The sequence below is a fragment of the Myripristis murdjan genome, chromosome 9, assembly GCF_902150065.1.
Source record: "Myripristis murdjan chromosome 9, fMyrMur1.1, whole genome shotgun sequence".
Taxonomy (NCBI): domain Eukaryota; kingdom Metazoa; phylum Chordata; class Actinopteri; order Holocentriformes; family Holocentridae; genus Myripristis; species Myripristis murdjan.
In genome coordinates this window covers 11,255,958-11,281,994 of record NC_043988.1, presented here as the reverse complement: position 1 = coordinate 11,281,994, position 26,037 = coordinate 11,255,958, and the positions used below count along the sequence as shown (strand labels likewise).

The 26,037-nt window shown below is 42.7% G+C and overlaps 4 protein-coding genes across 4 annotated transcripts in view; 2 read left to right on the top strand and 2 right to left on the bottom strand.

The window, feature by feature from the left end:
* igsf9b (immunoglobulin superfamily, member 9b) overlaps nucleotides 1-10,478 on the top strand; it is a 31,404-nt gene extending 20,926 nt beyond the window's left edge. The window contains exons 8-22 of the mRNA XM_030060438.1: nucleotides 455-600; nucleotides 682-824; nucleotides 954-1,094; nucleotides 1,202-1,318; nucleotides 1,436-1,586; nucleotides 1,705-1,816; nucleotides 1,911-2,086; nucleotides 2,203-2,441; nucleotides 2,691-2,775; nucleotides 3,549-3,719; nucleotides 4,204-4,240; nucleotides 4,438-7,842; nucleotides 8,001-8,179; nucleotides 8,361-8,572; nucleotides 8,791-10,478. Of these exons, the coding sequence (XP_029916298.1) occupies nucleotides 455-600; nucleotides 682-824; nucleotides 954-1,094; nucleotides 1,202-1,318; nucleotides 1,436-1,586; nucleotides 1,705-1,816; nucleotides 1,911-2,086; nucleotides 2,203-2,441; nucleotides 2,691-2,775; nucleotides 3,549-3,719; nucleotides 4,204-4,240; nucleotides 4,438-7,842; nucleotides 8,001-8,179; nucleotides 8,361-8,560 (5,302 nt within the window). The 3' untranslated portion in view covers nucleotides 8,561-8,572; nucleotides 8,791-10,478. The remainder of the gene's footprint in view (nucleotides 1-454; nucleotides 601-681; nucleotides 825-953; nucleotides 1,095-1,201; nucleotides 1,319-1,435; nucleotides 1,587-1,704; nucleotides 1,817-1,910; nucleotides 2,087-2,202; nucleotides 2,442-2,690; nucleotides 2,776-3,548; nucleotides 3,720-4,203; nucleotides 4,241-4,437; nucleotides 7,843-8,000; nucleotides 8,180-8,360; nucleotides 8,573-8,790) is intronic.
* A 1,037-nt stretch (nucleotides 10,479-11,515) lies between these two features.
* On the bottom strand, nucleotides 11,516-16,801 carry gatd3l (glutamine amidotransferase class 1 domain containing 3, like). Its single transcript, XM_030060474.1, has 7 exons — nucleotides 16,685-16,801; nucleotides 16,497-16,549; nucleotides 16,285-16,398; nucleotides 16,029-16,160; nucleotides 15,856-15,948; nucleotides 12,697-12,862; nucleotides 11,516-12,565 (listed from the first exon to the last, which is right to left on the bottom strand). The coding sequence occupies exons 1-7, from the start codon at nucleotides 16,799-16,801 to the stop codon at nucleotides 12,431-12,433; spliced, it is 810 nt and encodes a 269-aa protein (XP_029916334.1). The 3' UTR covers nucleotides 11,516-12,430.
* A 799-nt stretch (nucleotides 16,802-17,600) lies between these two features.
* On the bottom strand, nucleotides 17,601-21,196 carry tmem127 (transmembrane protein 127). The gene is made up of 3 exons (XM_030060476.1): nucleotides 20,457-21,196; nucleotides 20,168-20,332; nucleotides 17,601-19,112 (listed from the first exon to the last, which is right to left on the bottom strand). Exons 1-3 carry the CDS (start codon nucleotides 20,692-20,694, stop codon nucleotides 18,802-18,804), a joined length of 714 nt encoding a protein of 237 aa, XP_029916336.1. The 5' UTR covers nucleotides 20,695-21,196; the 3' UTR covers nucleotides 17,601-18,801.
* A 641-nt stretch (nucleotides 21,197-21,837) lies between these two features.
* On the top strand, nucleotides 21,838-25,969 carry ciao1 (cytosolic iron-sulfur assembly component 1). The gene is made up of 7 exons (XM_030060473.1): nucleotides 21,838-22,234; nucleotides 23,125-23,273; nucleotides 23,386-23,497; nucleotides 23,606-23,694; nucleotides 23,777-23,978; nucleotides 24,503-24,572; nucleotides 25,168-25,969. The coding sequence occupies exons 1-7, from the start codon at nucleotides 22,096-22,098 to the stop codon at nucleotides 25,400-25,402; spliced, it is 996 nt and encodes a 331-aa protein (XP_029916333.1). The 5' UTR covers nucleotides 21,838-22,095; the 3' UTR covers nucleotides 25,403-25,969.
* Nucleotides 25,970-26,037: the final 68 nt, after the last annotated feature.

Sequence of the window (26,037 nt, the reverse complement as noted above, 5' to 3'; positions counted from 1 at the left end):
TTGGCACTATCCACAGTCCTAAGTCTTTAATGTGGATTTTTCATTTTTCAATCAGCTCAGACACACTTTATGACAATATTCTTATTTCCTTCAATGGTATACAGTAAAGCAAATAAATTAGGTATACTGATTTTTATGAATGTTCTCATGCCAAGGATAGAGCACCAATCTCACAGGCATATTTCCGCAGCAGCTGCCAGTACAATTGAGTCTAATTAGATTGTTGGTAAGTCATTTAAAAGAGAGGATCATGAGCAGTCTATAAACCTGAGACAAATGAGATTGCCATACAGATTAAGATGACATCATTCAAGGTCATTGTCAAATATACAACCACTATGAACAATCTATTTTTATTCTACAAAAATCTCTAAAGCATCGCATCTGAATATATATTCTTAGATCACCTCATGAAGATGCAGAGCTCATTTTGTCTCATGTCTTTCGGCTTTAGGTCCCTTAAGTCCAGAGTCAAGGTTTTGGTGGATGGCACACTCCTTATCCCTAATCTCATCCCAGAAGATGCCGGCAATTACACCTGCATTCCGACTAATGGGATTTTGACCCCACCCTCTGCTTCTGCACATCTGAAAGTGAAACGTAAGGGTTTAATTTGCTATGAGACACAGCACCTGTTAAGCTTTTTATTGTAATTGACTCCTTCTTCTTCCTCTGTCATAGATCCTGCGCGAGTCGGCCGAATGCCTAGAGAAACATATTTACCAGCTGGCATGGAGGGGGTCATTGTCTGCCCCGTCCAAGCTGATCCCCCTCTGCTTTACGTCAACTGGACCAAAGATGGGGACAGTTTGAACCTTGACAATGTAAGTCATGAGACATGGAAACTTAATGTCTTATACAATTAAAATTGTCTCATATTGTAACCAAAAAACATGCTTTGTGAATCACCCTATGTAATTGTAAATACAATTTCCCTCTTTTGACCTCTTCAGTTCCCAGGCTGGATGGTGAACTCTGAGGGCTCAGTCTTCATAGCTACTGCCAACGATAATGCTGTGGGCATGTATACCTGCACTGCCTACAACAGTTATGGCACCATGGGTCAGTCTGAACCTACCCAAGTCATTCTGCAGGTAAAGCTGACCATCACAACTCTACCATCAGTCAGAGAGAAAACCCTTTCTTGTGAATGTTCACAGTCAAACATGGGTAGACTTAAAGCTCTCTCTCCCTTTTCAAGGACCCCCCGTCATTTCAAGTTTCACCGCGACCTGAGTATCTGCAGGAGGTGGGCAGAGAGTTGATTGTTCCCTGTGAAGCTAACGGAGACCCTGCCCCGAACATAACTTGGAGCAAGGTACAGGACGGACGTTCCACTCAGATCTAGTTGAAGAACCTAAATAAACTGTCTGTGTATGCTCCCGTGACATCAACTGCTATCTATTTGTACATGTTCTTGACGTCTTATTTGCAGATTGGCCCTACTCCTCTCTCTCCATACACTGTGTTGGCTAATGGCTCCCTCCTGCTGCAGCCACTCAGTAAAGACCACCACGGGGGCTGGGAGTGCCTGGCTACAAATCGTGTTGCCACTGTCAGTGCGGGCACTGTAGTCATGGTGCTGGGTGAGTGCATTTCTGCATAGTTACATCTGGTACTACACTCGACTAGAATTTTATTTTAATGTGTATACTTGGATTGTCTTCATGCCCAGACATAGAGCACTGCTTCTCTTTCCCTTAGGCACCAGTCCTCATGCTGTGTCTTCAGTGTCTGTCACCACTGAGATGCACCAGGCCAATGTGTCTTGGGTGCCTGGCTTTGATGGTGGATACACCCAGAAGTTTACTGTTTGGTCAGTAACACTATATGTTCTCAACAATCGGTGATGCTGTGTTTCTGCTCTGTATCCTGGTGTTTATATATTTCTTGTTCACCCTTCTTTCCAGGGTCAAGCAGGCATCCAGAGGGAAACATGAATGGGCATCTTTGCCTGTCCCCACATCCAAAAACAACCTGCTGGTGACTGGGTTACTGGCAGGCACCAGCTACCAGTTCAGTGTCCTACCTCAGAATAAACTCGGCTCCGGACCCTTCAGCGAAATTGTTTCTGTGCGAACTCAAGGTCTGTGCATGTTAAACTATAATCTGTTTGATTTCTCCTTCTCCTGTATCCAACACTCTGTTTGTTTTGCTGCATATATTGCATAAGTGTTAGCTCATCTTGGGTATCCTCATCAGCTGTGCCAACGTACGCACCACCAGTGGTCACAGCTCTCCCAACCCTGGACCCTCCCATATTCCTGTCAGCCAACCGGACTGGTCAAGGCATTCTCCTGCAGTGGTCACCCCCTGAAGCCCTGTCCTCTCCACTGACGGGCTTCGTGCTACAGGCCCGCAGGGACCAGGGTCAGTGGGTCATCCTCAGCAGCAATATCAGTGCCAACCAGAGTGAACTACTAGTGCAAGGACTATTGAGGGTAAAGATCAGTTTCTCTGTTACCTATGAGATTCATTTCTTTTAAATTCCTTTTAATGTCTGCTGAGTGTGAGTTTGTCTTTGTCTGTCCAGCATGGTTGCTATTGCTGCTCATGCTAACTACCCAGTTCATCTTTTGTTCATTTAAAAAACACTGCTCTTACTGCTGCTTGAAATGTACTAAAAATACAGTCTTATTTTTCTGTTAGAGCTGAGCACAATAAACTCCTAATCTTTTTTTCTCTCTCAGGACTCCAGTTATGATCTGAGGCTAATGTCTCGTAGCAACAAAATACTCAGTGAGCCCAGTGAATCTGTTTATGTGTCCACCCTGGGTAAGTTTCTTAGTTCAGCATGTACATAGCGTGTGTGTTTTTTTAAATCAAAATTTAAGTTTAATTCTATTATGTAACACCATTTTCCAGAATTTAGCATTGTTTATAAGTAGCACTTGGCCCTTTTCCACTAGTACCTACTCGGCTCGACTCGGCTCGACTCTACTCTGTTTGTAAGCTTTTCCATTAGGTGGTAGTACCTGGTAGCAGGTACTATTCTGGGACCTACTCGGCCAGGGTTCCAAGCGAGCTGAGTCGAGCTGAGTTGAGCTGAAATGTGACGTAAATGTCATGCAGGCCTCTGATTGGACAGGGAGTGACGACACATGAGAGCGACTCCTTCACGAAAACTAAACCCGGCATTTAAATAAAAAAAAAAAAAAAAACAGCAACAGTGACCATGCGCATTGGTCATCGCTGGAGTTGGCAACGTCGGAAAATGGCAAGCAAACCGGTATCGTGGTCAAATGAAGAGCTGGAGACTTTTCTGTGCTTGGTGGCAGCCCAAAGAATCCAGAGGGAGCTGGACGGTGTGCCGTCTTGCTATGCCGACTCCACCCACGGTGAGGTGGTACTCAATTGTAATGGACAACCACCGAAACCGTGCTGAGGCGAGTAGAGTTGAGGCGAGTCGAGCCGAGTAGGTACTAGTGGAAAAGCGCCAATTGTGATTTGTAAAATTTCCCCACCGTGGGACTAATAAAGGAATATCTTATCTTATCTTATTTTATCTTAAACCACCAGTATTGAGTCAGTGCCTGATTTATCTACAGGTATGGAAATATACCCCCTGCGCCCAAGTTTCCTGGAGTTTGTTCCTGAACCGCTGTTGGCTGGTGTGTTGGGTGGGGTGTGCTTCCTGTTTGTGGCTATCATCCTCTCCTTGGTGACAGCATGTTTTATGAGTCACAGAAGACAACGTCGACGCAGAAAGAGAAGAGAAGGTAAAGAATAGAATTGGAAACCACAAACAGTTGTTTTCAGAGCAAGCTAATTTTTAATCTGAAGTAATTAATGTCTGATTGCTTGTCATAAAGTTGCTTGACATAAATGTTCAAGTTTATTTAAACCCCAGTATCACTGTTTACAGTCTCAAAGGACTGCCCACAAGTTTACACCAAACATGACACCCCAACTTAGATCCTCATTGTGGGCAACAAAAAAAATCCTCAAAAAATAGATATGATAATAAAGGAAATAATATATAGTTTTATCTATCTATCTATCTATCTATCTATCTATCTATCTATCTATCTATCTATCTATCTGTCTGTCTGTCTGTCTGTCTGTCTATTTGAGAATATAGAGTTGGTAAACCTAAACCACCATCATATTTTCGCTCCTTATTTCAGTGGACTGCTTTTTCATGATCCCATCATTTTGTTGTTTTTAGTTTTACCATTGTTTGATTGTTTTTTTTCTTTTCAGATCTCCCCTCTGCCCTCCAGAAGAGTCCATCTTTACAGTAAGTGTTCATCTTTACCAGCACCCATCTCTCATGACATTTTATCATTTTCTCACACTGTATTTCAATTTCTATTTATGCATTTTTAATTTAACCGTTTGTACTGTATCTGTAACACTTATTCTTGGCTTTGTTTTATGACAAGTTATGAATGTTTTGATTCTTCTGATCTGATATTTCCTCCCCTCTGTCCTCAGAGCTCGCTCGCCTTCTCACAGCCCCGACAGTGTCCTAAAGTTGAAGCTGTGTCCTCCCCTTCCCTTCTTCCCCAACTCCTCCTCCTCGCAGTCTGATCGTTCCTCCTTTGACAAAGGCAGCCGTGGGGAATACCAGGACCAGCGGAAACAACTCCTGTCCAATTCATCTCCACCACCTCATTACACTCTCTTTGAGAGTCACCTCGGGTCTCAGGCCCCCTCACCAACTGCTCTGGAGTCCATCTCTAGAGGCCCAGATGGACGCTTCATCGTCAAACCCTTGCCAGAGGGTTCCAGCCCTTCCAATAAGAAAAACTTGAAGAAGGACATCCTGCAAAGTAATGGTGGTGCAAGTGGCACTGGGAGCAACCGGACATCATTCAGGGACTCTCCAAAGTCAAGCATCTTGAGCTCTGACAAGGAAGAGAGAAAAGAATCCCCACTTACTGTGGATGTCCCCGAGTTGAGCAGGCCCCCCTCTTCCCCTGGAAGAGTAAAAGCCATGGCCAGAAACTTCTCTCGTCATGGTTGCTTCTACTCCGATGACGAACAGGGTTCAGAGGCCCTCTTAGAAAGGGCCAGCTTCTACTCAGACAACAGTGAGAAAAAAACAAGTGATTCCCTAAGAAAATACCGTATACCTGGCCACGCTGAAGATCTGTTTCCTAGTTTGGGTAGGAGAACCAGGCTGTTGGATAGAGACAGAGACAGACCACACCATTCCAGCTACCAGCCTATGGACAGAGAGAGCCAGCTAACTAATGCCAGTACCCTGATCTCACAGCTTGACAGTGAGCTGGAGAGGGACAGCATTAGCAAATGTGTCAAATTGGCAAAGGAAAGGGAAGAAATAGAGAGGAAGCTGGAAAGCTATACCACCAATCAAAGGACTCGAGGGCACGGGAGAGAGGAGTGTCTGTCCAATAAGACAGAAAGTCCTCACAGAGATGTGGCCAGGTCAGAGGAGGAACCCATATGGAAACCACAAGACATTACCTTTAGACAAAAACACAGGTCCTCAGGTCAGACAAGTCGGGTCTCTGACTATAGGAGAGCCTGCTACTTTGGGAATACAAGCAGTCCTATGGACCGGCTCCCTACCTCTTGTATACAGTGGGACATTAGCCCTGTTTCATCTGTCACCAGCATCATTCCAATACAAAGTCGACGGGAAACCACCTCACCCAGGTCCCAACATCCTCACACACGTGGTCGGGAAACTACAGAGGACTCACTCCCTGTTGACTCGTCTCACTCTCCAGTTACCCAGAACACCCTGCTCTCCCCTAGCATTACCTCAGAAAGCCCACCTGTTCTTTGTCTAGGAAAGTCAGACAGAGCCAGGTCAGAGAGTCCTGGCGGAGAACCAGATATATGTCATAAGAGGTCCATGGCTGAGGAGGTCTGGAGGGAAAAGGCAGAGGATGGAGGCGCTGCTTTAAGGCCAAGAACCTCATATGGTTATCGTACTCAGCGTTGGGACTCGAATGTCAGAACTCCACCAGTAGATAGTGACAGGTCGGCAAGTCCAGCTCAGCTTCACACTGATGCTGCATTATTTACTCAGCCTGTGAGAGAAGTGGAAACAGATTTTACAGATAGAAGGGATCCTAGTCCCTCCAGTTATTCTACCTTACCTTATGGAAAGAATAAAGTAGGGCCAAAGGCCAAAGATAGAGAGGATCATGGCAGGGATGACCGCAGGAGTTCAGGGTTTTACACTGACTTAGAGAGAGAGGGGGTGAGAACACGCTCCAGGAGGAGTGATAAATGTATTTTCTCAGATAGCCCCAGCCCTATCTCTTCATTAACTCTTGTAGAGGAGTGTGAGAGTGACCAGTCCCAATTTTCTGTCCCCAGAATGTCAGAGTCCTTCAAGGCCAAGCCTGCAGCCCCATCTCCCAAAATGTCCCCACTGCAGACAAGTGCAATTCTTGAATACTTAAGCCTTCCAGGTTTCATTGAAATGAGTGTGGATGAACCCGTGGATGAAGGAGTCGCAGACACCACTGCACAAAGTTCAGAAATAAAGCCAGAACAATCTCTGGTGGCAAGGCCAGATGTCGTTCCTCGGAACTGGGAAGTTTGTGTTCAGGAAAACCCAGAAAAAGACTCAAGCCAAAAGACAGTTTCCTTTGAGAAAACTCATTCTGTCAGGGCTGCAGAGTCAAGTTTAGATGCAAATAAAAAGCCAGATTTAAGACACTCCCTACAAGTGGAATCTAGAGATTCAGCTCTCAAAGTGAGATTTCCAGATAAGACAGAACTAACAAGCAAGCAACTTTATCACGAGAAATCAAGGGTTCCTGTAGGGAACAGCACTAAAACCACAGACTGGCCTCAGTCAAGACTTGGGTCCAGCTCAGCCCACACTTTGTTTAGTGCAGCTAAAGGTATGGCAGATATAGTGTCAAAACATTCTCAGAGTTTTGTTGACAGTTGTGAGTCTGTCACAGAGCAATCCCAAAGACAAACTTCTCAGGGCAGCAGGACTAATAATATTGCATCACGAATATGTCAAGCCCCTGTGCCATTTCTGAAGAAATCATTAAGCATAGGTCCCTGTAGAACCCTCTCAGGTATGGGACAGCCTCGTCCTTTCCTCAAGAAATCCATCAGCTTAGGCTCACAAAAATGGGAACACTTTGAGAGTCCAAGGACATACATCTCAGAGAAATGTTACTGGGATGAGTTTCCAAACCCAGATGCCAGACTGAAGTCCTATAGTTTGGGTCGCAATCCGTCTTCCCTTCCCAGGCCAGGCCCCTCCTGGAGGGAGTATGTCCCCTTCAGGCGCCCCAGCTTTGGGAGCTTGGAGAGACCTCACCATGCACAAAGATCTTTAGCTAGCCCTTCCTACCTCACTCCTTGTATGTACCCACCCAGACAAACCTCAATCTCCACTAGGTTGGAACCCTCCGATCCACGCCGACAAGCCACTGTTTTCCCAGAGTCCTCCAGGTGGCCTGCCACTTATCAGGACACCCTTAGGTCTGCTCAGCATAAATATGTCCCCATGCCCTCCTCTATTCCTGTGACGCACTACCAACACAGGCCAGGTTCCAGAATGGAGAGTGTGAGACCCATGGACCCCAGGAGAGGCCCTCCCAGATCATACTTGCCCAGGGGTAACAGCTGGCCCTCACCCTACCATGCCCCTTTCCCAGCAAGAGAGGTAGAGAGTCACAGAGAGACAGAAAGGGTGTTTGGGAGGGGAGGGGAGACTGAGCTCCGGGAGGGCAGAGAGGGAGGGAGGGCCAGCTACGCTAGCCAAAGTAGTGGCAGGGGTAGTGCGGGTTTCCTCCGACAGTCACTGTCCATCACTCCCACCCTCCTCAGCTCCCCCGAAACCACAGAAGAGAGCGAGCGCCACAGAGCTGAGATGGAGCTACGAAGAGCGAAAAGGTGAAACACCTCCACACCTGGCCATTAACAACAAACACTCTGGAGTGTCCTCTTGGCATAGGGATTTTTGAATGTTGCCAAAATGTCACTGATTTTGTAGTTTTTTCTCTGTTGTCAGTGCTGTTATCTCACCATTTGTTCTGTATGTCTGTCATTAGAAGGAACACATCAGTAGATGAGAGTTATGAGTGGGACTCTGCTGATGCCTGTGTGGACTCGGAGGTCCTGGAGGCCATAAAGTTTGATCGTTCACAAATGGGTTTTGGGAAGGTCACTGGGGAGCTCAGATATGATCGAGCTCCCTCTGCTGATGGCCTCCAGGACCAACAGAGGAAAGGTGAGAACTGTTTATTCCACATTCATTTTGTTCACAAAGTGTCTTTGTGTTGCATGTGTTAGTGAGTGTAATGCTTCTTGGTATAGCACGTGTTCATCTTGTACCCTTGTGCTGTGGTTATTGTGAGCTTCGCCCATTACATGCCCATCCATGCATCTCCTCTCCCTGCTGCCATTCCCAGGCCCGTCTCCCTCAATCAGCCCACAAGTTTCCAACCCACCTCGTTGCCAGTACAGCCGCTCCCTAAGTGAGGCGCGTTTCAACGCTCTCCGTCTGGAGTACCAAGAGTACAGGCGGGCTCAAGAAAGCACCTGTTCTCATGAGCCCGGCCTCACCCCTGGTCCTGATTCAGACTCTGACTCCAGCTCAGCACTGCTCTAGCAGCTTATCTTGGTCCGTTACTCTGCCTGCCTCTCAGCCTCTGACCTAGTCCTCTGTCCTTGCCCTGCCTGCTACTTTTATCATTCATATGCAGTGAATTTTGTGCATGCTCATTAAAGCCTATAGTATGAAATTATGCTGCTACCCACTCCTCTAGTTAACATGGATACTTTTCCCCTTATGAGGACTATTTTCTAATGATGTGTCGCTCTCTTTCTCTCTGTTTACAGGTAAGGAGAAGAAAGAAACCAAATAGTAATTTTTAATGCACGGAAGACAGCACTGTGGTCCTGGACAAACTGTTTCATATTAATGGAGCTTTGTTATAATGAAAAACCTCACTTTTTATCCTTATTTGAGCCTCTGTTACAACATACTAAAGCCTAAGTAAATTAAAGAGACAATACCTATATGCTATATGCCATCAGTTGTCACAGACTACAACTACTCAGTTGTCCTGATCTCACAGATGATACTTGTTATTCAACTGAAGCTCTTAATATATGTTGGATATTCATTTTTGTAACTTTTCCAATGTGCTTTGGATGGTAAAGCTGAGAAGGGATTATTTATTTTTCAACAAAGCAAGTACAATTGTGTTTTGGAGCTTTTGGTATTCCTTGACAATCAGACACAGAAGCCCCCCACCCCCACCCCCATCACAGACCTGTTTACACAAAGTTTCCAACAGCATGCTTTATAAAAGCAGGAGGATGCTATAGATATTTGAGTTGAAATTTAATGATGAATTTGTAGGTCTGTGGTCCAAGATAACAACTGCTTCTGTAAACATTTATATCGGTAAAATTGTCTATGCTCCCAATGATTGGTACTTGGCACCAACATTTTACCTTTAAAACCACACCCTCCCATTGTAAATGGTATAAGCACTCAAAAAATGAGTCCTACATGCTGTATTTCCATAAGTAGGTCACCGGTATAAACATTGACCATCTGCTGTAATTAAAATGTATTTTTTGTTGCTTTGATTTTCCATATTTCATAGTTTTATACATCATACCATTGCCCTCCAGACACTTTCTAAATCTAATCACTTAAAATAGCATCCCAGTATTCTGTTAAATGTATGTACAGATGTTTATATGTGCCCAAGTGTCAGTGAACCTTGCCCTTGTATATTTTACATTAGTATGTGTACCATTTTAATCAAATGCTACTTTTAATCAAATGTTACTTTGCTCCACCTGAATTGGTCAAGCCTCTTCTGTATATCTAAATCACAAAAGCTAAAACTTGAAAAGCTACAGAGAGTATCCTTTGTGAAGGGAAAAATGAATTTTTGCCTTATCTTTGTAAATGTCAGAAATATATAAGTTGATTGACCAGAGAAAAGTTGAGCTCACAAGCTGTAACAAAACTTGATTGATCACAGAATAAATGAGTTCATGTGTCCCTTTTTTTGTAATGTAAGTTCTGCCAGCATGAATGAGGATTTCTGTGTATTTATTAAGGTGGGTGATGATATGCAACAATGTTTACAATTCACACTATTGATGTGAAGGCAGCACTGTGAATATTTCATTAACTTGACTTCTAGTTCTGTGTTTGAATTGCAAGTCTTTTGTTACTAATTTTATGCCCATCAGCCTACTGATTGTTTTATTTTTTTCTACAAGATGACAAAACTTGTACTTTACCTGGCAAATTGTTTTACAATGACCGAGAGAGATTAGAAGATCATCTTTAACTTTTGTAGCTACTGTACACTTTGGAAAGAGTCAACATTTGTATTATAATTAAATAACCTGGCTGGAAATCTTCATATGGAGTGAGTGCACATTTCAAATGGTGGATGTTTTGTACAAACTGGAAATTTTTATATCTTGTCACATGGTTGTTTTTGTCATTTTTGTTATGTTTTATAATGAATAAATTGATTTATTCTGAATGGGCCAGATTGATATGATGTCATGAATTTGAGTCTCTGAAATCAAAACATTTATATCCATATTTATTGCATGAATCATTTCATCAGAAGTGGGCTGTATTAATCTCAACTTTTGCCCTATTGTAGCAAAATAAGTTTGGCACATATCGAGGCCACATACTTTTTTTTTTCTTGTGTCTTGCTATTCGCCTGGCTCCTCAGCCCAGGACGGCCCACAGCTGGCAGACAAAACATACGTGGTGTTTTTTTTTTTTTTTTTTTTTAGGGAAAATGAAACAGCTTCGGCTCGTTGTTGGCCCAGATTCTCTTTAAGTGGTCATTTTAACATTTAACATTTGTATGGTTGTCTCTATCAGCGTCAACACACCACTTCCACTGATTTCAGACACGCTTTGCAAGAAAATCATTGGTTTACCTGCTAAAATGGGAGTAATAACTAATAACTTGGACCTGCTGGTCCAAGCCAGCAGACACAGCCTCTCTGAATTTGTGCCTGTTTGGTTTAAAAGTAATCAGATCTTAGTACTGGAGCTACGACATCTCCTTTTTTGTGTAATGAATTGTCTTGCTGCAGCATTTAGAGAAGTTAGACAAGAGCACAGAGGGCTGCAGTCTAATTTGGAGAAGGTAAGGTGTGCATTATGTTTTTTATGTTCAATGAGAGAAAAAAGGTTGGATAAGATTGGACGAGTGTTATGACATGATTCGAGTTCATATCAGAATCAGATATTACTCTCAGATTCCTACAGATGGGACTAATATAAGAGATAGCCTGGATTAGATGAGAACTCTGCAGACCAATAATCAAGCTGCAGATTGATTTTGATTCAGATGAAGGGAATTCTGTGACATGCAGCTCTCAGTGTCTGCACGGCAGTCATGTACTGTAGTTAACACACCAAAATCCTCGAGGTTGAATGAAATATACCACTGTGTGTCGTCTGCGTAAAAATGAAATGGAATTTGTTTTCAGATAATTTAATTAGAGGAATGGACAATGCCTAATACTGAGCCTTGTGGGATTCCACAAATGATAGGAGCCTGAGTTCATAGGATTTTCTATTTATTATTAAGATGTGATCGAAACCATTTAAGGGCGGCGACAGTGATACCCATCCAGTCTTCAAGATGAATTAAAACAGAGTGGGCCATCACTGCAAACGCTGCAATGAGATCTAAAAGAACAAAAACTGAGCAATGACCCATACCTGAATGTAAATGAATGTCACTGGTTACTTTCAGTAAAGCAGTTTCAGTACTGTGTGATGCCCTAAAACAAGATTAAAATTTCTCAAATAAATTTCTATGACTCATGAAGCCTATTAATTGATCTATAATATTTTAGACAAAACAGAGGCTAACAAGAAGATCCACATTTTCTCCATTGGTGGTTTGATACTGCATGTCTGAAGGGGAAGACTGAGCCAAACTGAAGTGGAAAATAATCGCCCTGTCTTTTGTCTCTTTTCTTGGCTGACCCATTTTCAGCAGTAAAGTAGCTCTGCCATTTTGGAAACCAGGGGGCTGAAAAGACAGCTGAAAGTGAAACCAAGGCAAATGTGTTGGTGTGCATGCTTCAAAACGCTTTTTTTTTTTTTTGACTTACACTGACTCCGAAGTGAAGTTTTCTCCAAGCAACTCCAAAGTGGGGTCAAAGTTAATAGAAAGGTTGCCCTTTATCTTGACTGGAGCCCCTAACACTCAAAATATCTGTTCACACCTTTGCTTGCGTAAAAAAAAAATTATCCAGCTAATTTGGCTGACACACATGTTGCCCAATATCAGTAATTATAGTGCTGAGTTCATAATAAAAAATCACGAGTCAGTGACAAGCCATTTGCTCTTTCACTAAAGCCTTTATATCAGTATTCATTGTAGAAGTCATCGCAGTACAGAGGTGTGTTTTGTATGTCAACACCAGCTTTCTATGTAATCCTTATCCAGGTCAGCATCATCTCAGCTCATTTGGTTGACATACGCATGACGTGTTTCACCATGTTGCCAATACCATCAAATATATAATGGTAATGGTAGTCTGTCTCCCACATAAATGTCGGGGTGCTGATCACCTTGTTCTTCTCATCCACATAGGCTTCGTGATACAAGTAGTCAAGGCCAAGGCAGGAATCAGGAGTTCAGAACAGACAGACAGTAATGAGGTGTGCATGACTTTGTGCTGAGTTAGTTAACTCACATCTACAGTAAATACAGACCTTTTAAAGGATATGTATGGCTCACGGACATTGTGGCGCGCACCCATGCTCTTTACCGCTTGCACCATGTTTGTGTTAGGCCAGTTACCCCAGCGGCTGCTCTCATCTCGCTCATAGCCCATGGTCACCTCGATGCCCGGCAGCACGCGACAGGCCAGCAAGGGAGCCATGCTGGCAAGCCTGGAACAAGACAGCGTGACAGACAGTCAGTGGAGCTTTTTATCAAATCAGGATTAAGAAAGCAAGACTGATCAAGGTGAAGGAATACTTGCTGTACCAGCAGACATTTTTTTCCCTGTATAAACAATTTGCTTTATTGACCAAAAGATGAAAATGAGGCACAAGTGTGCAAAGACAGACAGCAATTAATTATGACTATACATTTGCAAGCATGTAAAAGGCTATCTGAGAAATTGTGAGTGTGAGTGTCACAATTCCCCAATTTGAGAGAAAAAAATATTTGGACAAATTACAGTAAGCTTAAATTATGTGAAGTTTATATTGAATTACTTACTGTTTGTATGCAATTGTTCCATTAAGTTTGTGAGCCATCAACATGACCAGACTCGTGATATTTTCCTGAAAGTGGCTGCTCTGATGACAAAATGCAAATCCCTACATAACAACATGGGATTTCAGCGATAACAGTGACGAGTGAAGGAATGACTCACAGGACTTTTTACAGAGAATGTCAAAATTATGGCCAAGTCAGTGAATGTCCAGCCACAAAGATCTTACTTTAATCACTGCAAATTTACTTATGCAACATCCTTGGAAGTGGACACACAATTTCCCTGAGGACGTTTCTACATGAGATCTAGAGAGGCCGATGGAAGCCAAGAATCCTCATCCCTTTTTCTCAAGAACAAAAAAAAAAAAAAAGCCCTATAGTAGCCAACAGTCTTACATTACATTTGATGCAATAAAAATAATATTTAAAGAAACACAGGTGCTATGATTATGCCCATACTTGCCTTTTATTGAGAATGTCATGCATACAATATTACAGACCAATCACAACTTGTAGTCGATGGAAGACATCAGTGCAACATTTTCTGTTGAAAAAGCTGCTGGAAATATCCTGTGTGACAGTGCAGTTTAGAATTACGCTGAAAATGTAAAATACAAGTACATGCATTCTGCAGGGAATTGCAAATTTTGAGTTTTGGACTTTGAGCAGGAAGAAGAGCCCAGAGATAATTCTTTGGAATGAGATTGAACAGAAATTTCAAAGCTCTGTGCTGCTAATATACAAGCCTGAAACCACTGCCCTCTTGCAACAGTGCCTTGGGTTCAGAAAGGTCATTTTAGTGAAGTTCAGTAGTGTGGTCCTTCCTGGTTAGTTGCCCTACCGTACAATGGGAGCAACACTGCTAAGGTGATAACGGTAAACCCTAAATGATGGGTGGGCTGGAGAAATGGCAGTGGCTTATGGCTGATACAGTAAATGGGCACCTGGACAGAGAGTTAATAATAGAGTTGCTAATGTTGTCCACAAAAAGAAAGCACCATCATGCAGAGTTATCCTGCAACACAGAACAAAGTCCATCCCAATTTTTAAATTTGATTGAAATGCGATCTGATGCAATCAGTTCATGTAGAAGAGACTCTCACAGGAAGCCCTACATCAGGCCCTCAGCACCTTATCATAGCCTCCCCACGCTGTCCTTCAAAGAGCTCCAGGACAGGAGCCAGGTAATTACACCCTCTGTACAGCAGGTCTCAGATGACTAGTTTTAAATATACTCAAGCGTCTCAAGAAATACACCACCTGCCATTTTAATTTTATCCCTAGCAAATATCACTTTGGGAGCTCCCCAGGGCTTTGTTTTAGGCTGTGTGCTCTTTTCCTCATCATCTCTTAGTAAAATGATCCTTTCCACTGTTAGAGAGATTACACCCAGTGAAATCTACTTCTACAACCTAGGGATCCAACTTGCCTTGACACCAAGAAAGAATTCCTCACAGACATCAGGATTTAATATTGCAAAGTACTGTATGCTGTAAATTAAATCAGAAATCGTTTGTTTTGTTCATTATCGCTGAACATGTTAAAAATCAAACCAATTTAACTTCTGGTGATCTGGAGAAGGTTAAGCTTGCTTTTGATTCTTCCTGCTTAAAATGTCAAGTGTTGTAGTCAAAGTCAAATGTAAATGGTGTCATAACATAACTGATGGAGGTCAGACTGTCCTGAACACATATAGGCCTAATTCTCAAGTATCTGTCCTGAACAAAGAGTTCAAAGCTGTGGTGAGAGAGCAACCCAAGGAAGTAACTGTAATTCCATCAACTTACCAGTGCTAAGGTTTAAAATTATATTACTGGTGTGTTATATAAGCAATACTGTGTATCCTTGACCAAAAGATATTTATAGGACTCACAGCTCAAGCTCTTAGCGTTCGTTAAACTATCTTACTGTTAGAGTCCATTGAACACTTTGTGAGAATGTTTGTTCTTTTTTCTGTACTTGGTCCCTCTGTATTTATTATCTGTATTATGTTCATTTGGGCTACAATGTGTGAAATTCCAGACCTCACATCCTCAGTGTGATGATATGATAATTTTACTAAACTACAAACCTTGTAAACACTTCCAAACTGGTTTTAACAGTATATAGTCTATTTTAATTTGACCTGAATTTCTTCTGAATCCTGACAAAAGAAACTTTGAGCCGACCACATTTTATGGACGATTAGATCTAGGCCTGAATTAATCAGATTTTCATCATCAACATATTTTTCCAAACTTTTAGTTTGTGAGTAACCTTTATTTTGATGAGTAAATCTCTGAAAGAAGATCTGACTTGATCTCTATTCATCTCTATCTATATAAGGCAAATGGCACTCACTGCCTTCCTTATTCTTATCTGTGTCCTATTCTCTGCTGCAGTAAAGACCCAGTGAGCCCACTGCAATAATTTAAGCCATGTCTAATTATCTACTCTAATGTAATTTCATCTAATTAAATACATGGTCAGAATGAGTAACAGTCTCTAACTGTGCCTCTTATTCATGCATGAATCTAAAAGACAAATTTAATGTGAATGAGCATACAGTGAAAAGAATTTCAATTTCACATTGCAGCTCCAGCACTTGAACTTGTGATCGTACTTCAGTAGGAATCGGAGGTATCTTTGGACCCAATACTAGACTGAATAAATAAATACATACCCGATAGGCTTGCGAGAGCGGTGGAACTCTTTAAGGACCTTTTCCACCTCATTGTTGAGCTTGCAGTCTTTGCCGTCCTTCATAAATGTGGATCTAAAGAGTTGAGAATTAATTTTACACACTGTTCATGCTCTGTGTATGCAGTTTTACTTCAACACTGCACTGTTCCTCACAGATTCTTGGTGATGCCGTGGCCTCCAGGAAAGATGACGGCATCAAAAGTGTTGACGTCCAGCTTGGACAGGTCCTGCATTTGCATCATTCCCTGGCCGTGACTGAAACGAGCTGACTCCACCATCATGTTCCTACGTAACGGCCAGAAATAATCATAAATGCTGCCTTGTCTAATCAGTCAAGTCGGTGAGATAAACATACAACATCAAGCACATGCATCTGAAGGTGCACCAGTGTGTGTCTTAACTAACATACCGGTTTTCCCCAGAGGCTGGTTGCTTTCTCATGTGGTCCATCACTTGCATCTGCTGTTGGTTTGGAGCAAACATCTGGAAGCGTGCACCGTTACGGCTCAGGTGATACATAGTGCTGAGGACACATTTCTTAATTACATCTCTGAGGGATAAAACGCAAAGCCGTGCAATAAAGTGAAATTCTGAGCTGAGGTCTGCAGACATGATACTCACTACACTGCCTCGTGCACATCAGTCCCATCCCACCAGCCACATCCAGAGAAAACCTGCAGTGCACGTTTGATGGGTATCATTTTTACACAGCAATTTGCTAATCAAAACACACTGACGGCACAGAACAGCACACAATCACATATTTTCAACCTTTTGTGTCTGAGTATGTATTGATATGCTCCACTTACCAATGCAACATTGGTATTTCCCCAGTTGCCATAGTCACCGTGGTGAACAAAGCAGGCAGGCTGACGAGAAAGAGCAGCCAGTGTTTGTTTTGAAAGCAAAGTCCTGGTTGCCAGCATGATTTAGCTTCAAACTGTCACTGTGTTTTTTTTTTTGACAAGAGAAATCTGACTTTATGCCACCAAGCCTCAAAGACTTTTAATGGTTGCAGTTTTGCTCTTGCTGAGGCTGTATATATACCACCAAACTCTGGCCAAGTGACGTTACAACTTAAGCCCTATATTCTGGAAAGCACCATCACTTCTTTTCCTTGAATGACCTATTCCTTTCCTCATCGCCTCTCACCTATTAATACCTTGTTTATTTATCTAATTATCCTAAGTCATTTGGCCACCAAACCAAAACCTCAGCCTTGCAACATAGTTCAAGTGTGTACTCATGTAACCTGTGTTGTGACCCATTTAGGAGGAATGGTCTCTTATTGGAAAATGCCAGATCAATAATGGCACAACAGGCTTTAAAAGTGCATCCTGAGCTAATCGCCTGTCACCACTGACCTTTGCACAGCCTTCTACATCGTTGTAGTTTTGTTTGAGTATTATAATGTTTATGCTGTAGGTAACAGTGGAAGTTAAGTCTTTGTATGGTGTGAGACATATGCCCTTTAAAGTCTATTAGGTTGTAAGGCTCTTACTTGCTGTAATGCCGTGTTGCGTCTTGAATGTCTAGACACCAAATCTTGAAATACCCCGGTGAGACGGAAGTGCCAAAGTCAATGTACTATATCCAAACGGTAGCTCCTACCCAAAGTGCTGCCAAGTAGTGCAAAGCAACTGTGATTAGAGTGTGAAACCCTCACGACTCGTTTCCCTTTCCGGTTTCAAAGTCGAGCCACAGATGACAACTGTGAGGCAAAACTGAGCATTCATTTTTATTATGACCACTGTTATGTATAAACAGTCAATATTTACATATTGAAAAAAAAAAGGTATAGCAACAATTTGAGAAACAAAATGCAGAAATGTTGTAAACAGAATATATGACCAACTACAATTACTACACTGTCAATTACAACTTTAAGCTTTGGCTGGCACCTGACATGAGATGGTCTCACAGGATTCAGCCCAAAGGTTTAAAATGGGATAGTCATGCATAGAAAACACATATTGAACTGTCACATATGGTAATCACAGAGTACAAATAAAGTTTGTAACTCAAACACAAAAATGTGACATGACCAACTGATGTGGTGAAGTTTCTACTACTTAATGTTGCCCTTAACGCCATAATAAAGCACAAAAAGCCTGTTTCCTCGATTTTTCTCATGAATGTCGACTTTCTTGTACTGTAGCGAAAGACACAAGGCATGCCACGATCCTTTTATCACACAATGACCTGTCTCTCATCAACAGGTTTTGATCTCGGGTCATCTCAAATACAGGTGTGATTAAATAAGACTAAAACAGTGACAAAAAAAAAATGTCTGCACAGCGAAGGAAGGAAAAGACACACAGCACTAAGGACAACCAGTTAATAAATAAAGGTCCATTTGATATAATGATGAAAAAAAAAAAGAAATGCCTAAACAATCTTGTCAGTGTATTTCTACATTATTCATGTTTCAGTAAAATAAAACCATGTACACATGGCAAGCATATCAAAAATCAATTCAAAATTATACCTAATGATGTTCCATCCACATCCAACCAGGAGCAATACCACTGCTGTGACACACAGCCGACAGCCCAGCTTCCTAATTTGGCATTGATCAGGCTGCATTCCATCAATTATCTGCAATGAGCCATGTTCAAACAGCACTCCATATAGTTTTGTTTGCTTTACATGTAAGGACCAAATCCTAAATGCCATTTACATGCAAATCACTAAAAGCTTCAGTGGTGAAAGTAAGAAACAACTCCCAAATTTCTGCCACCACTAAAGACAGCTCTCATGCACCCAAGAACTGACAATCAAAGAAGATGTGCGTTCATTGTGCACACTGTGTTCATTATGGAGAGTATTTGCGAAGATATCCACTTGACAGAGAGTGGGTTTGCTGATAAAGCCGATAGCAGTGCTCATAGAGAAGCCTCTGTTTAACAAGGCCAGTCTGCTTAGATTAGGGCGTGTAGGCAGGCGGTGGCTGAAACTGATTGGCAATGTCATAATCAGCAGGATAGGTTTCACTGCTCTCCTCCATCTCTGACAGCAGCTCTAAGGCCTGCTCCTCCTCCTCAGTGGGGTAGTGGCGTAGGAGATTCGCAGCTGTGGCGAGGATCGACGCTCCACCGGCCCCTGCCACCAGGTAAAAGCTGATGGCAAACGTGACGTATATGAGGGAGCCATGGTACTTTTTATGCTGCTGCTGTAGTGACAGAATGAGCTCCGAGGCCCAGTAGCAGAAACCGATCACAGTGGCACACTGCAGCACTGATGACAGAGAGACAAACAGAGACAATTACTTACTATTTCATTCATATTGAGGCATATGATTCACCTTGGCTTTTGCTGTATGATTTATAATCCTGTAATTCAGACGTCTATCTTATGCTTTCTGTATTCCAAGGTTGCATTATTTTCTCTATGCAGTCAGTATTGAATTGCTGTGTCCTGAGGTCTTAATGCTGCCTTTATGTGCTTGTGGCTGCTTGTTACCTGTTAATTCTGGCACTGCTGACTACGCCGAATAAGTGAGTATGGCTAAATCTGGCATATTTACATGGTGCATTGAAGTGCTTACGTTTATTAACCCTCCTATTACCTGTGGGGTCAGTATCACCACATTCACTGTTCATCTCTCAGTGCATAATTAACATTATTTTTGCTTCATATTTAATGACTTCCTACTTCAATGGGGACAAGTGGGTTGACATAAAATTAACATGATGATATTTCCAATGCCCTGTACACATTTTGTACGCATCAGTTGTTTTGGATGACACTGAGGAACTATAAAATGCCATTCTTTATCTTTAAAAAAGTCCCTCTGCTTTAGGGCCCTCACCTAATATAACCACACATGTAGTCGTGCCAGAATCACTGACAGTTCACATGAGACTTTGGTGTATAAAGGGGTGACTTGAGGAGGTTATGTTTTATTTAAAGGGCTATTTAGTTAGTCAACAAGACAATTAAACTACCTGACACAAGAATCTGGGCAAAAAGTTTTATTACTCTCATTTTTGTTGTTTAAATTACTGGGGTCAAACAGACCCCAAGTGATAAAAAAAAAAAAAAAAAAAAAAAAGTCAGTAAATTTGAAGGTAACAAGAGGGTAATTGTGCCCTGTCCTCTCTTAAATAAAATGGGCATAAACAAAATTGGCTGATCTAGAATTAAATCATTCAAATCAATTAGTGCAAATGAGCTACACAGAACATCAATGACAAATTATTTCGCTGGAAATTTAAAGGCCTCTACATTTCCTGTGCTTTGACATGTCTTGTGACTCCTGATGCAGGGCAGCGGCAGGGAGAGAATCATACCTGTGAGAATGTGGGCAAACGCATATCTGCGTGTGATCTTGAGCGCAGGGTGCTTGGGTCCAAACACATCCAGGAGGAAGGCAGTCAGACTGCACAGGATGCCCAGGAAGCAGAAGGCAGCGATCACCCTCAGCAGCAGGATGGTCTGGGGGTTCACACAGTAGTCTAAAAGCCAGGGTGATGACACAAGACATTAGCACAAAGCGAGCAGATAACCAAGAAACACACACTGACAGCTTTACTCCTGGATTTCGATGTTAGCTGTGTTGGGTCTGGTGCCGTTTCTCACCGTCGAGAAGCTTGGGGTCTATGTACCCCAGGACGTCCGCCACCCCCAGCTCCTGTCTGGGACACGTACCGCCGTGAACCCGGAGCCAGGCCGGCTCGGCCAGCGCCGTGCAGAGGGCCGTGATGGACAGGGCTCCGGGCAGTGCGGACGCCAGGCTGCGCTCCGGCTGCTTGGGCAGAGAGGTGCCCCCTCTCCTCCTCCGGCCTCCAGGAACAGAGGAGCCCGGCGGTGCATACATCGTCCCCCCGTATCCTGTTGTGAAGCCGCCCGGCTAGTGACAAGACGTCGACTTATACAGCGCTTAGCGAAATGTTTCGCTTGAAAGGCCAACGAGGAAATGGACGACAGCCGATGATCCTCCAACGTTTTACAGCTTTAAATGAACTCGACAGACCCAGGATAGACAAATGACGGACAGACAATGAACAGATGGCCTTCAGGCCTGCTGTTATTAGCCCAATGTTACTATGCTAGCTAACGTCCGCTGTCCGCCTGTCAAATTTCGCCAATGTTACTCACTCAGAAATCCCACATACGTAAACAAATGAAGAAAATGAAGATATACAGCGGTTCCCGATAACTACGCTGATGATAAAGGGCCATCAATTCGGCAGAAAAATGAAGACAAAACAAAAACGAAACACAGGTTGAGCTGGCTTCCTGGAAAATATTTTCTTTCTTGTTCATGCCATTCTTCCTCGTGGCTTCCTGAGCCAACGCCGTCAAAGTTAGTGTCGACCGGTGCTGCCATCTATCGGCAAGATTGATAGCACTGCCCTTGGGAACATGGCGAGCGACATTTATACTTTGTTGTCCTTTAAGATAAACATTTAGCCCTTTTTTAATTCCACTGAGTCAACGTCCAACGTATCAGCTGTTGTTAAAATGGAATTATTATTATTATGGGAAAATACCACCCACAACTGTAACTGAAGATTCTTTTTTTTTTTTTTTTTTTTATCCATGGAAACTGAATGCACCTAGGCACAGATTTTGTAATCTCTGGAGCTCTGCTGGAAGGATGCAGCACCTCAATCTGCACCACAACTCTTCCAAAAGATATTCCTTTATTTTTGAGGTGGAGAGCGCTGTCTAACACATCGGTCCAAAATCTCCCATATAGGTGTTCAGTTTCCATGTTTTCATCATATCCTGATATTAGGGATCACATATCATTGCATTGCACACCATTGACGCCCACATGTTGATTAGGAAAACAGCACGCGTTCGTCTTTATTTTTTCAGTCTAACTTTAATCAAATTTTTTTTCTTGTTTGTGAGTGTAATTGCAAATGCAGCTCGTCAACAGACCAACATGACAGTCTGACTCCCGGGCGATAGGGGGCAGTAAAGAGCCACGCACGCGTCAACGTCGCTGCTCAAGTCGTGAGTGTCAGAAGCAGCGGCACGCACAGGAAGTTTGTGAAATTTATCTCAACAGGAAACTGAAGTTGGATGATTTCTAATATTTATCCTTTTTTTCTCGGTCGGCTGGCGCAAATACGTTTCATATTCTGTTGTCTCGTCTAAATCGGCGGTAAAATTTTTTGGTTTGCAAATTTGCACTGCGTCGTTGCTTGGCTCCCCGCGGCTCGATAATTTAACTTGTGTTAGCTAGCTGTCCGTTAGCAGGTCAGGTATGACGGACGCGCTCGTGCTCGTGGAGCGCGTGGAGGCGCACCCGGACTCCCGGTGCTGGTTCGTGGCCTGGAACCCGAGCGGGACCCTGCTGGCCTCGTGCGGGGGCGACCGGGCCATCCGGATCTGGGGACGGGAAGGTGAGTCGCTCCCGTGTGTGTGTGTGTGTGTGTGTGTGTGTGTGTGTGTGGTGTGACATTGTCACACTGTCACACTGTCACACTGTGACAAAGATGTGTATTAAAGATTCAACACAGGAACAGATATTTTTTGTATTTAGCGTGGAAGTAAATCTTTATTTCAAATCATGATCCTACAAAGAAGACAACAACATTGTTTGCAAACAGATGAAGCATTAACACAACAAAAACTGCAAAGAGAAAAATATTGTCAGAAACTAACCTGTATAGTTGCATTTGTGAAGGTTGAATTTGGCAAGAAGAAAAATTACATTAACAGGGAATATGCAGTATCATCCGCGTTTCTATACACATAGCAACCAAATGTGATGTTTCTATAGAGAGTAAAAGCTGAGAAAATCTTAACTGTAAATTTATTAATAAATAGGAATCAGTATTGCACTGCTGGTTAAGTTGCTTTCCTGTTTACACACCAGAAGGCACGGTAACCCAGTTCTGTCTCCTCCTGTGGATGATCAGAAACCACATGTGGTGTTGATGTTCAGTGTTGCTGGCTGCATTTTGTTCAGCGAAGATGTGGAAATACCTTCGAGCAGATAAAATAGTCTTTTCTGCCATATGTGATCTGAGCTGGCGTTGTTAGAGGACAAACAGGGAGACTGGAGTGGTGTCAGTCAAAAGTCAATGGACAGTTTAAGTTCAGGTTGATATTTTAGGAGGCTATGGGCAAAATATTGAGTGGTAACTATAGTGTAACTACTGATGATGTAATAATTGTACATCTCTTGTTATTGGGAAAATAACAAGACAAAGGCACACATTACTAGCTCCCCTGTTATTTGTGCAGTTTTATTTTCTTGAGCTGCAAGGCTGACTGTGGAACGTTTCAGGTGACTCGTGGAAATGCAAGAGTGTCCTTGAGGATGGCCACCAGCGCGCTGTGAGGAAGGTGGCGTGGTCTCCCTGCGGTAACTACCTTGCCTCCGCCAGCTTTGATGCAACTACCTGTATCTGGAAAAAGCAGAACGATGGCTTTGAGGTTAGAGGAGACATTTAATCTGCAGGATAGATTTATTTAATGCTTTAGGTTGATGCATCAAGTGCTGTATCTGTTAAGACTCATAGGCTCATAGTGTTTTCTTGTCTTTTAGAGTTTGACTGTCCTGGAGGGACACGAGAATGAAGTCAAGTGTGTGGCCTGGGCAGCATCAGGGAATCTGCTGGCCACCTGCAGCCGAGACAAGAGTGTCTGGATTTGGGAAGGTCAGTGGTTAGACTCCTCTCCTGCGCAGTCTTTTTTTTTTCACAACTACAAAAATCACCATCGTGGTATGATTATGGAAATAATCTCTCCCTATTTGTGTTTGACAGTGGATGAAGAGGATGAGTATGAGTGTGTTACTGTTAAGAACTGTCACACACAAGATGTGAAGCATGTTGTGTGGCACCCGACTCAGGACGTAGGTCACACTCTGCTCTCTACAGTTGATTGATTCCTCTGTTTTGCCATACCGCTGTTGTCTTAACCACATCTGTCTACAGCTGCTGGCCTCAGCCAGCTACGACAACAACATCTGCATTTACAAGGAGGAGGACGACGACTGGGAGTGCAAGGCCACCTTGAAGGGACACACGTCCACTGTGTGGAGTTTGTCCTTTGATGCCGATGGACAAAGACTGGCCTCCTGCAGCGATGACCGCACAGTCAAGATTTGGAAACCATCTCCAAATGATGATGGACAGGGTGAGCCAATGCTCTCTCCTGTTGTGTGGACAGCATTCATTCTGACAGAAATGCTGATTAATAATTCTTTTATTCAATCAACACTGTCAGTGAGAAGGAAAAAAATATGTAGCATGACTTTGCTAGAAATAGTTTGTTGCTCAGATGTTGATGAAAACATAACAAAACAAAAACTGCAGAGGATTATCATAGGGCTTATTATCATGGAGGAAAAAAAAATTAATTCACTTTTATAGAATAACAAAGATACCTTTAGAGACATGATTCATTACAATGCACACCAAGACATTCATCTTGACAGTGTTCCCCAAAACATCAGATAGTTTTCAGATGGTGAAGGCTTTATTGCAGTCGTTGCATTAATGCTAGTTCTTTTAATGTACAAATGAAGCTGCTGTAGATACTTTTGTCAGCTACTTTTTTTTCTTGTCTAAAGTTGTCATTTAATAATCAGGTACATCAGTCAATGATCAATGATCAGTATTGCATCTGAGCCACTTCTCTCTGCCATGCTTGTTGAACAGGAGACTCCTCTTGGATGTGTGTCTGCACGCTCACAGGGTTCCACACACGCACCGTGTACGATGTTGCTTGGTAAGACCACCTCTCAAAACGACTTACAGATTTTATTTTAATATATGGCAAAGATGCACTCTCCACTCTGTTCACTACAGTGAAATCAGGGAATTACACCGCTGATCAGAGACTGAGAAAACTTGGCTGGTCTGACTTTTCAAAAGTGTTGATTGGCCCAAGGTGGTTTATTATTTGTTTCCTTGTCCACATGTCATACATAGTATCTCTGGCACCACTGATTATATGTTGATGAAACCTGGGGGAATGATGCATATTATCATTGCATGTCATCATGTTCAATATTACAGTGTCACATTCTATAATTAGCCTAGTGTTTGGGAAAACTTGGACTAATAATTAATCTCATTACTGCAATCTTACATTACATGGTGGCCAAAGGGAAGCTCAGTAATTACAGGTTAAAACTAACAACTAGCTGAGAGGAGGATGACATCATGTGTGGTGGGATATTTTACTGTTGCCTTGTTTCCACCTGCTAGAAAGCTGGTGAAAATGTACTGCGACGTTGACTTTCATAGGCCTGCACAAGGCTGATTTGTTTCCACTTGTTAGATTAACCTGAGAGCCTTGAATGTATTTCTGGTGGTCTTAGGTGTCAGTTCACTGGTGCCCTGGCGACTGCCTGTGGGGATGATGGAGTGCGTGTGTTTAAGGAGGATGTGACCGCCCATCCAGACCAGCCCACATTCTACCTGGCTGCTCATGCAAACAAGGCGCACAGCCAGGATGTGAACAGCGTCGCCTGGAACCCAAAGGAGGCAGGACTGCTGGTCTCCTGCAGCGACAACGGAGAGATCGCCTTCTGGAGGTTCCAGGAGAAGGACTGAACGTGATCGACATGGCTGCCCTCTCAACACACAGACTCAGTATTCATCATTACAGGTCACATTGGGATATGTGTGGCACTGCGGCTGCCATACATATCAATAATCTGGTGAAAACCTTTTGTCTCGCAAGTAACTTTTCAGAAAGGCAACACTGTGTTCAGATTGACCAACAGTCATTTTTGTGATTAGCGTTTGGGTTTGAGCAGTGTGGTGAGCCCAGTTGGTCACAGATTTTTTTGCAACCCACAGAGGAGCATGTAATGCATTTTACAGTAAAACATAAACATCACCAACATTTGGGTTACAAGGTTTTTACATTGCAACAGCAGTATGTTAATATTGTTCATTTACATTCTTACACAGTGAATCTGCTAGTGGTTAAGATCATGCTTAATATTAATTTCGCACGTCAGGTCATAAACATGTCACTTTCAGGCCCTAATGTCTGTCCAAATTTAAGTTGCCTCAAGAAGGCATGTGCTTTGTGCATTCATGTTTTTGTATCAATGCAATTTAGAATTTTTTTGCTGTTTGTTTAAATAAAGTGTAATTTAATCAGATTTAATTTTTTAAAAAAAGTCAGGTCTGTCTTGTTCTTTTGTAATTATAGAATTTGTCAACCATGAATAATGAAC

Coding starts and splice junctions, on each gene's coding strand:
- gatd3l (XM_030060474.1), bottom strand. CDS start 16,801: ATGCTGGCAACCAGGACTTTGCTTTCAAAACAAACACTGGCTGCTCTT. Junction 16,399..16,496: donor GATGTGCACGAGGCAGTGTA/GTGAGTATCATG, acceptor ATGTGTCCTCAG/CACTATGTATCACCTGAGCC. Junction 12,863..15,855: donor CGCTCTCGCAAGCCTATCGG/GTATGTATTTAT, acceptor GTCTTGTTCCAG/GCTTGCCAGCATGGCTCCCT.
- tmem127 (XM_030060476.1), bottom strand. CDS start 20,694: ATGTATGCACCGCCGGGCTCCTCTGTTCCTGGAGGCCGGAGGAGGAGA. Junction 20,333..20,456: donor AGACCCCAAGCTTCTCGACG/GTGAGAAACGGC, acceptor CCTGGCTTTTAG/ACTACTGTGTGAACCCCCAG. Junction 19,113..20,167: donor GTTTGCCCACATTCTCACAG/GTATGATTCTCT, acceptor CTCTGTCATCAG/TGCTGCAGTGTGCCACTGTG.
- ciao1 (XM_030060473.1), top strand. CDS start 22,096: ATGACGGACGCGCTCGTGCTCGTGGAGCGCGTGGAGGCGCACCCGGAC. Junction 23,274..23,385: donor AGCAGAACGATGGCTTTGAG/GTTAGAGGAGAC, acceptor CTTGTCTTTTAG/AGTTTGACTGTCCTGGAGGG. Junction 23,498..23,605: donor GAGTGTCTGGATTTGGGAAG/GTCAGTGGTTAG, acceptor TGTGTTTGACAG/TGGATGAAGAGGATGAGTAT.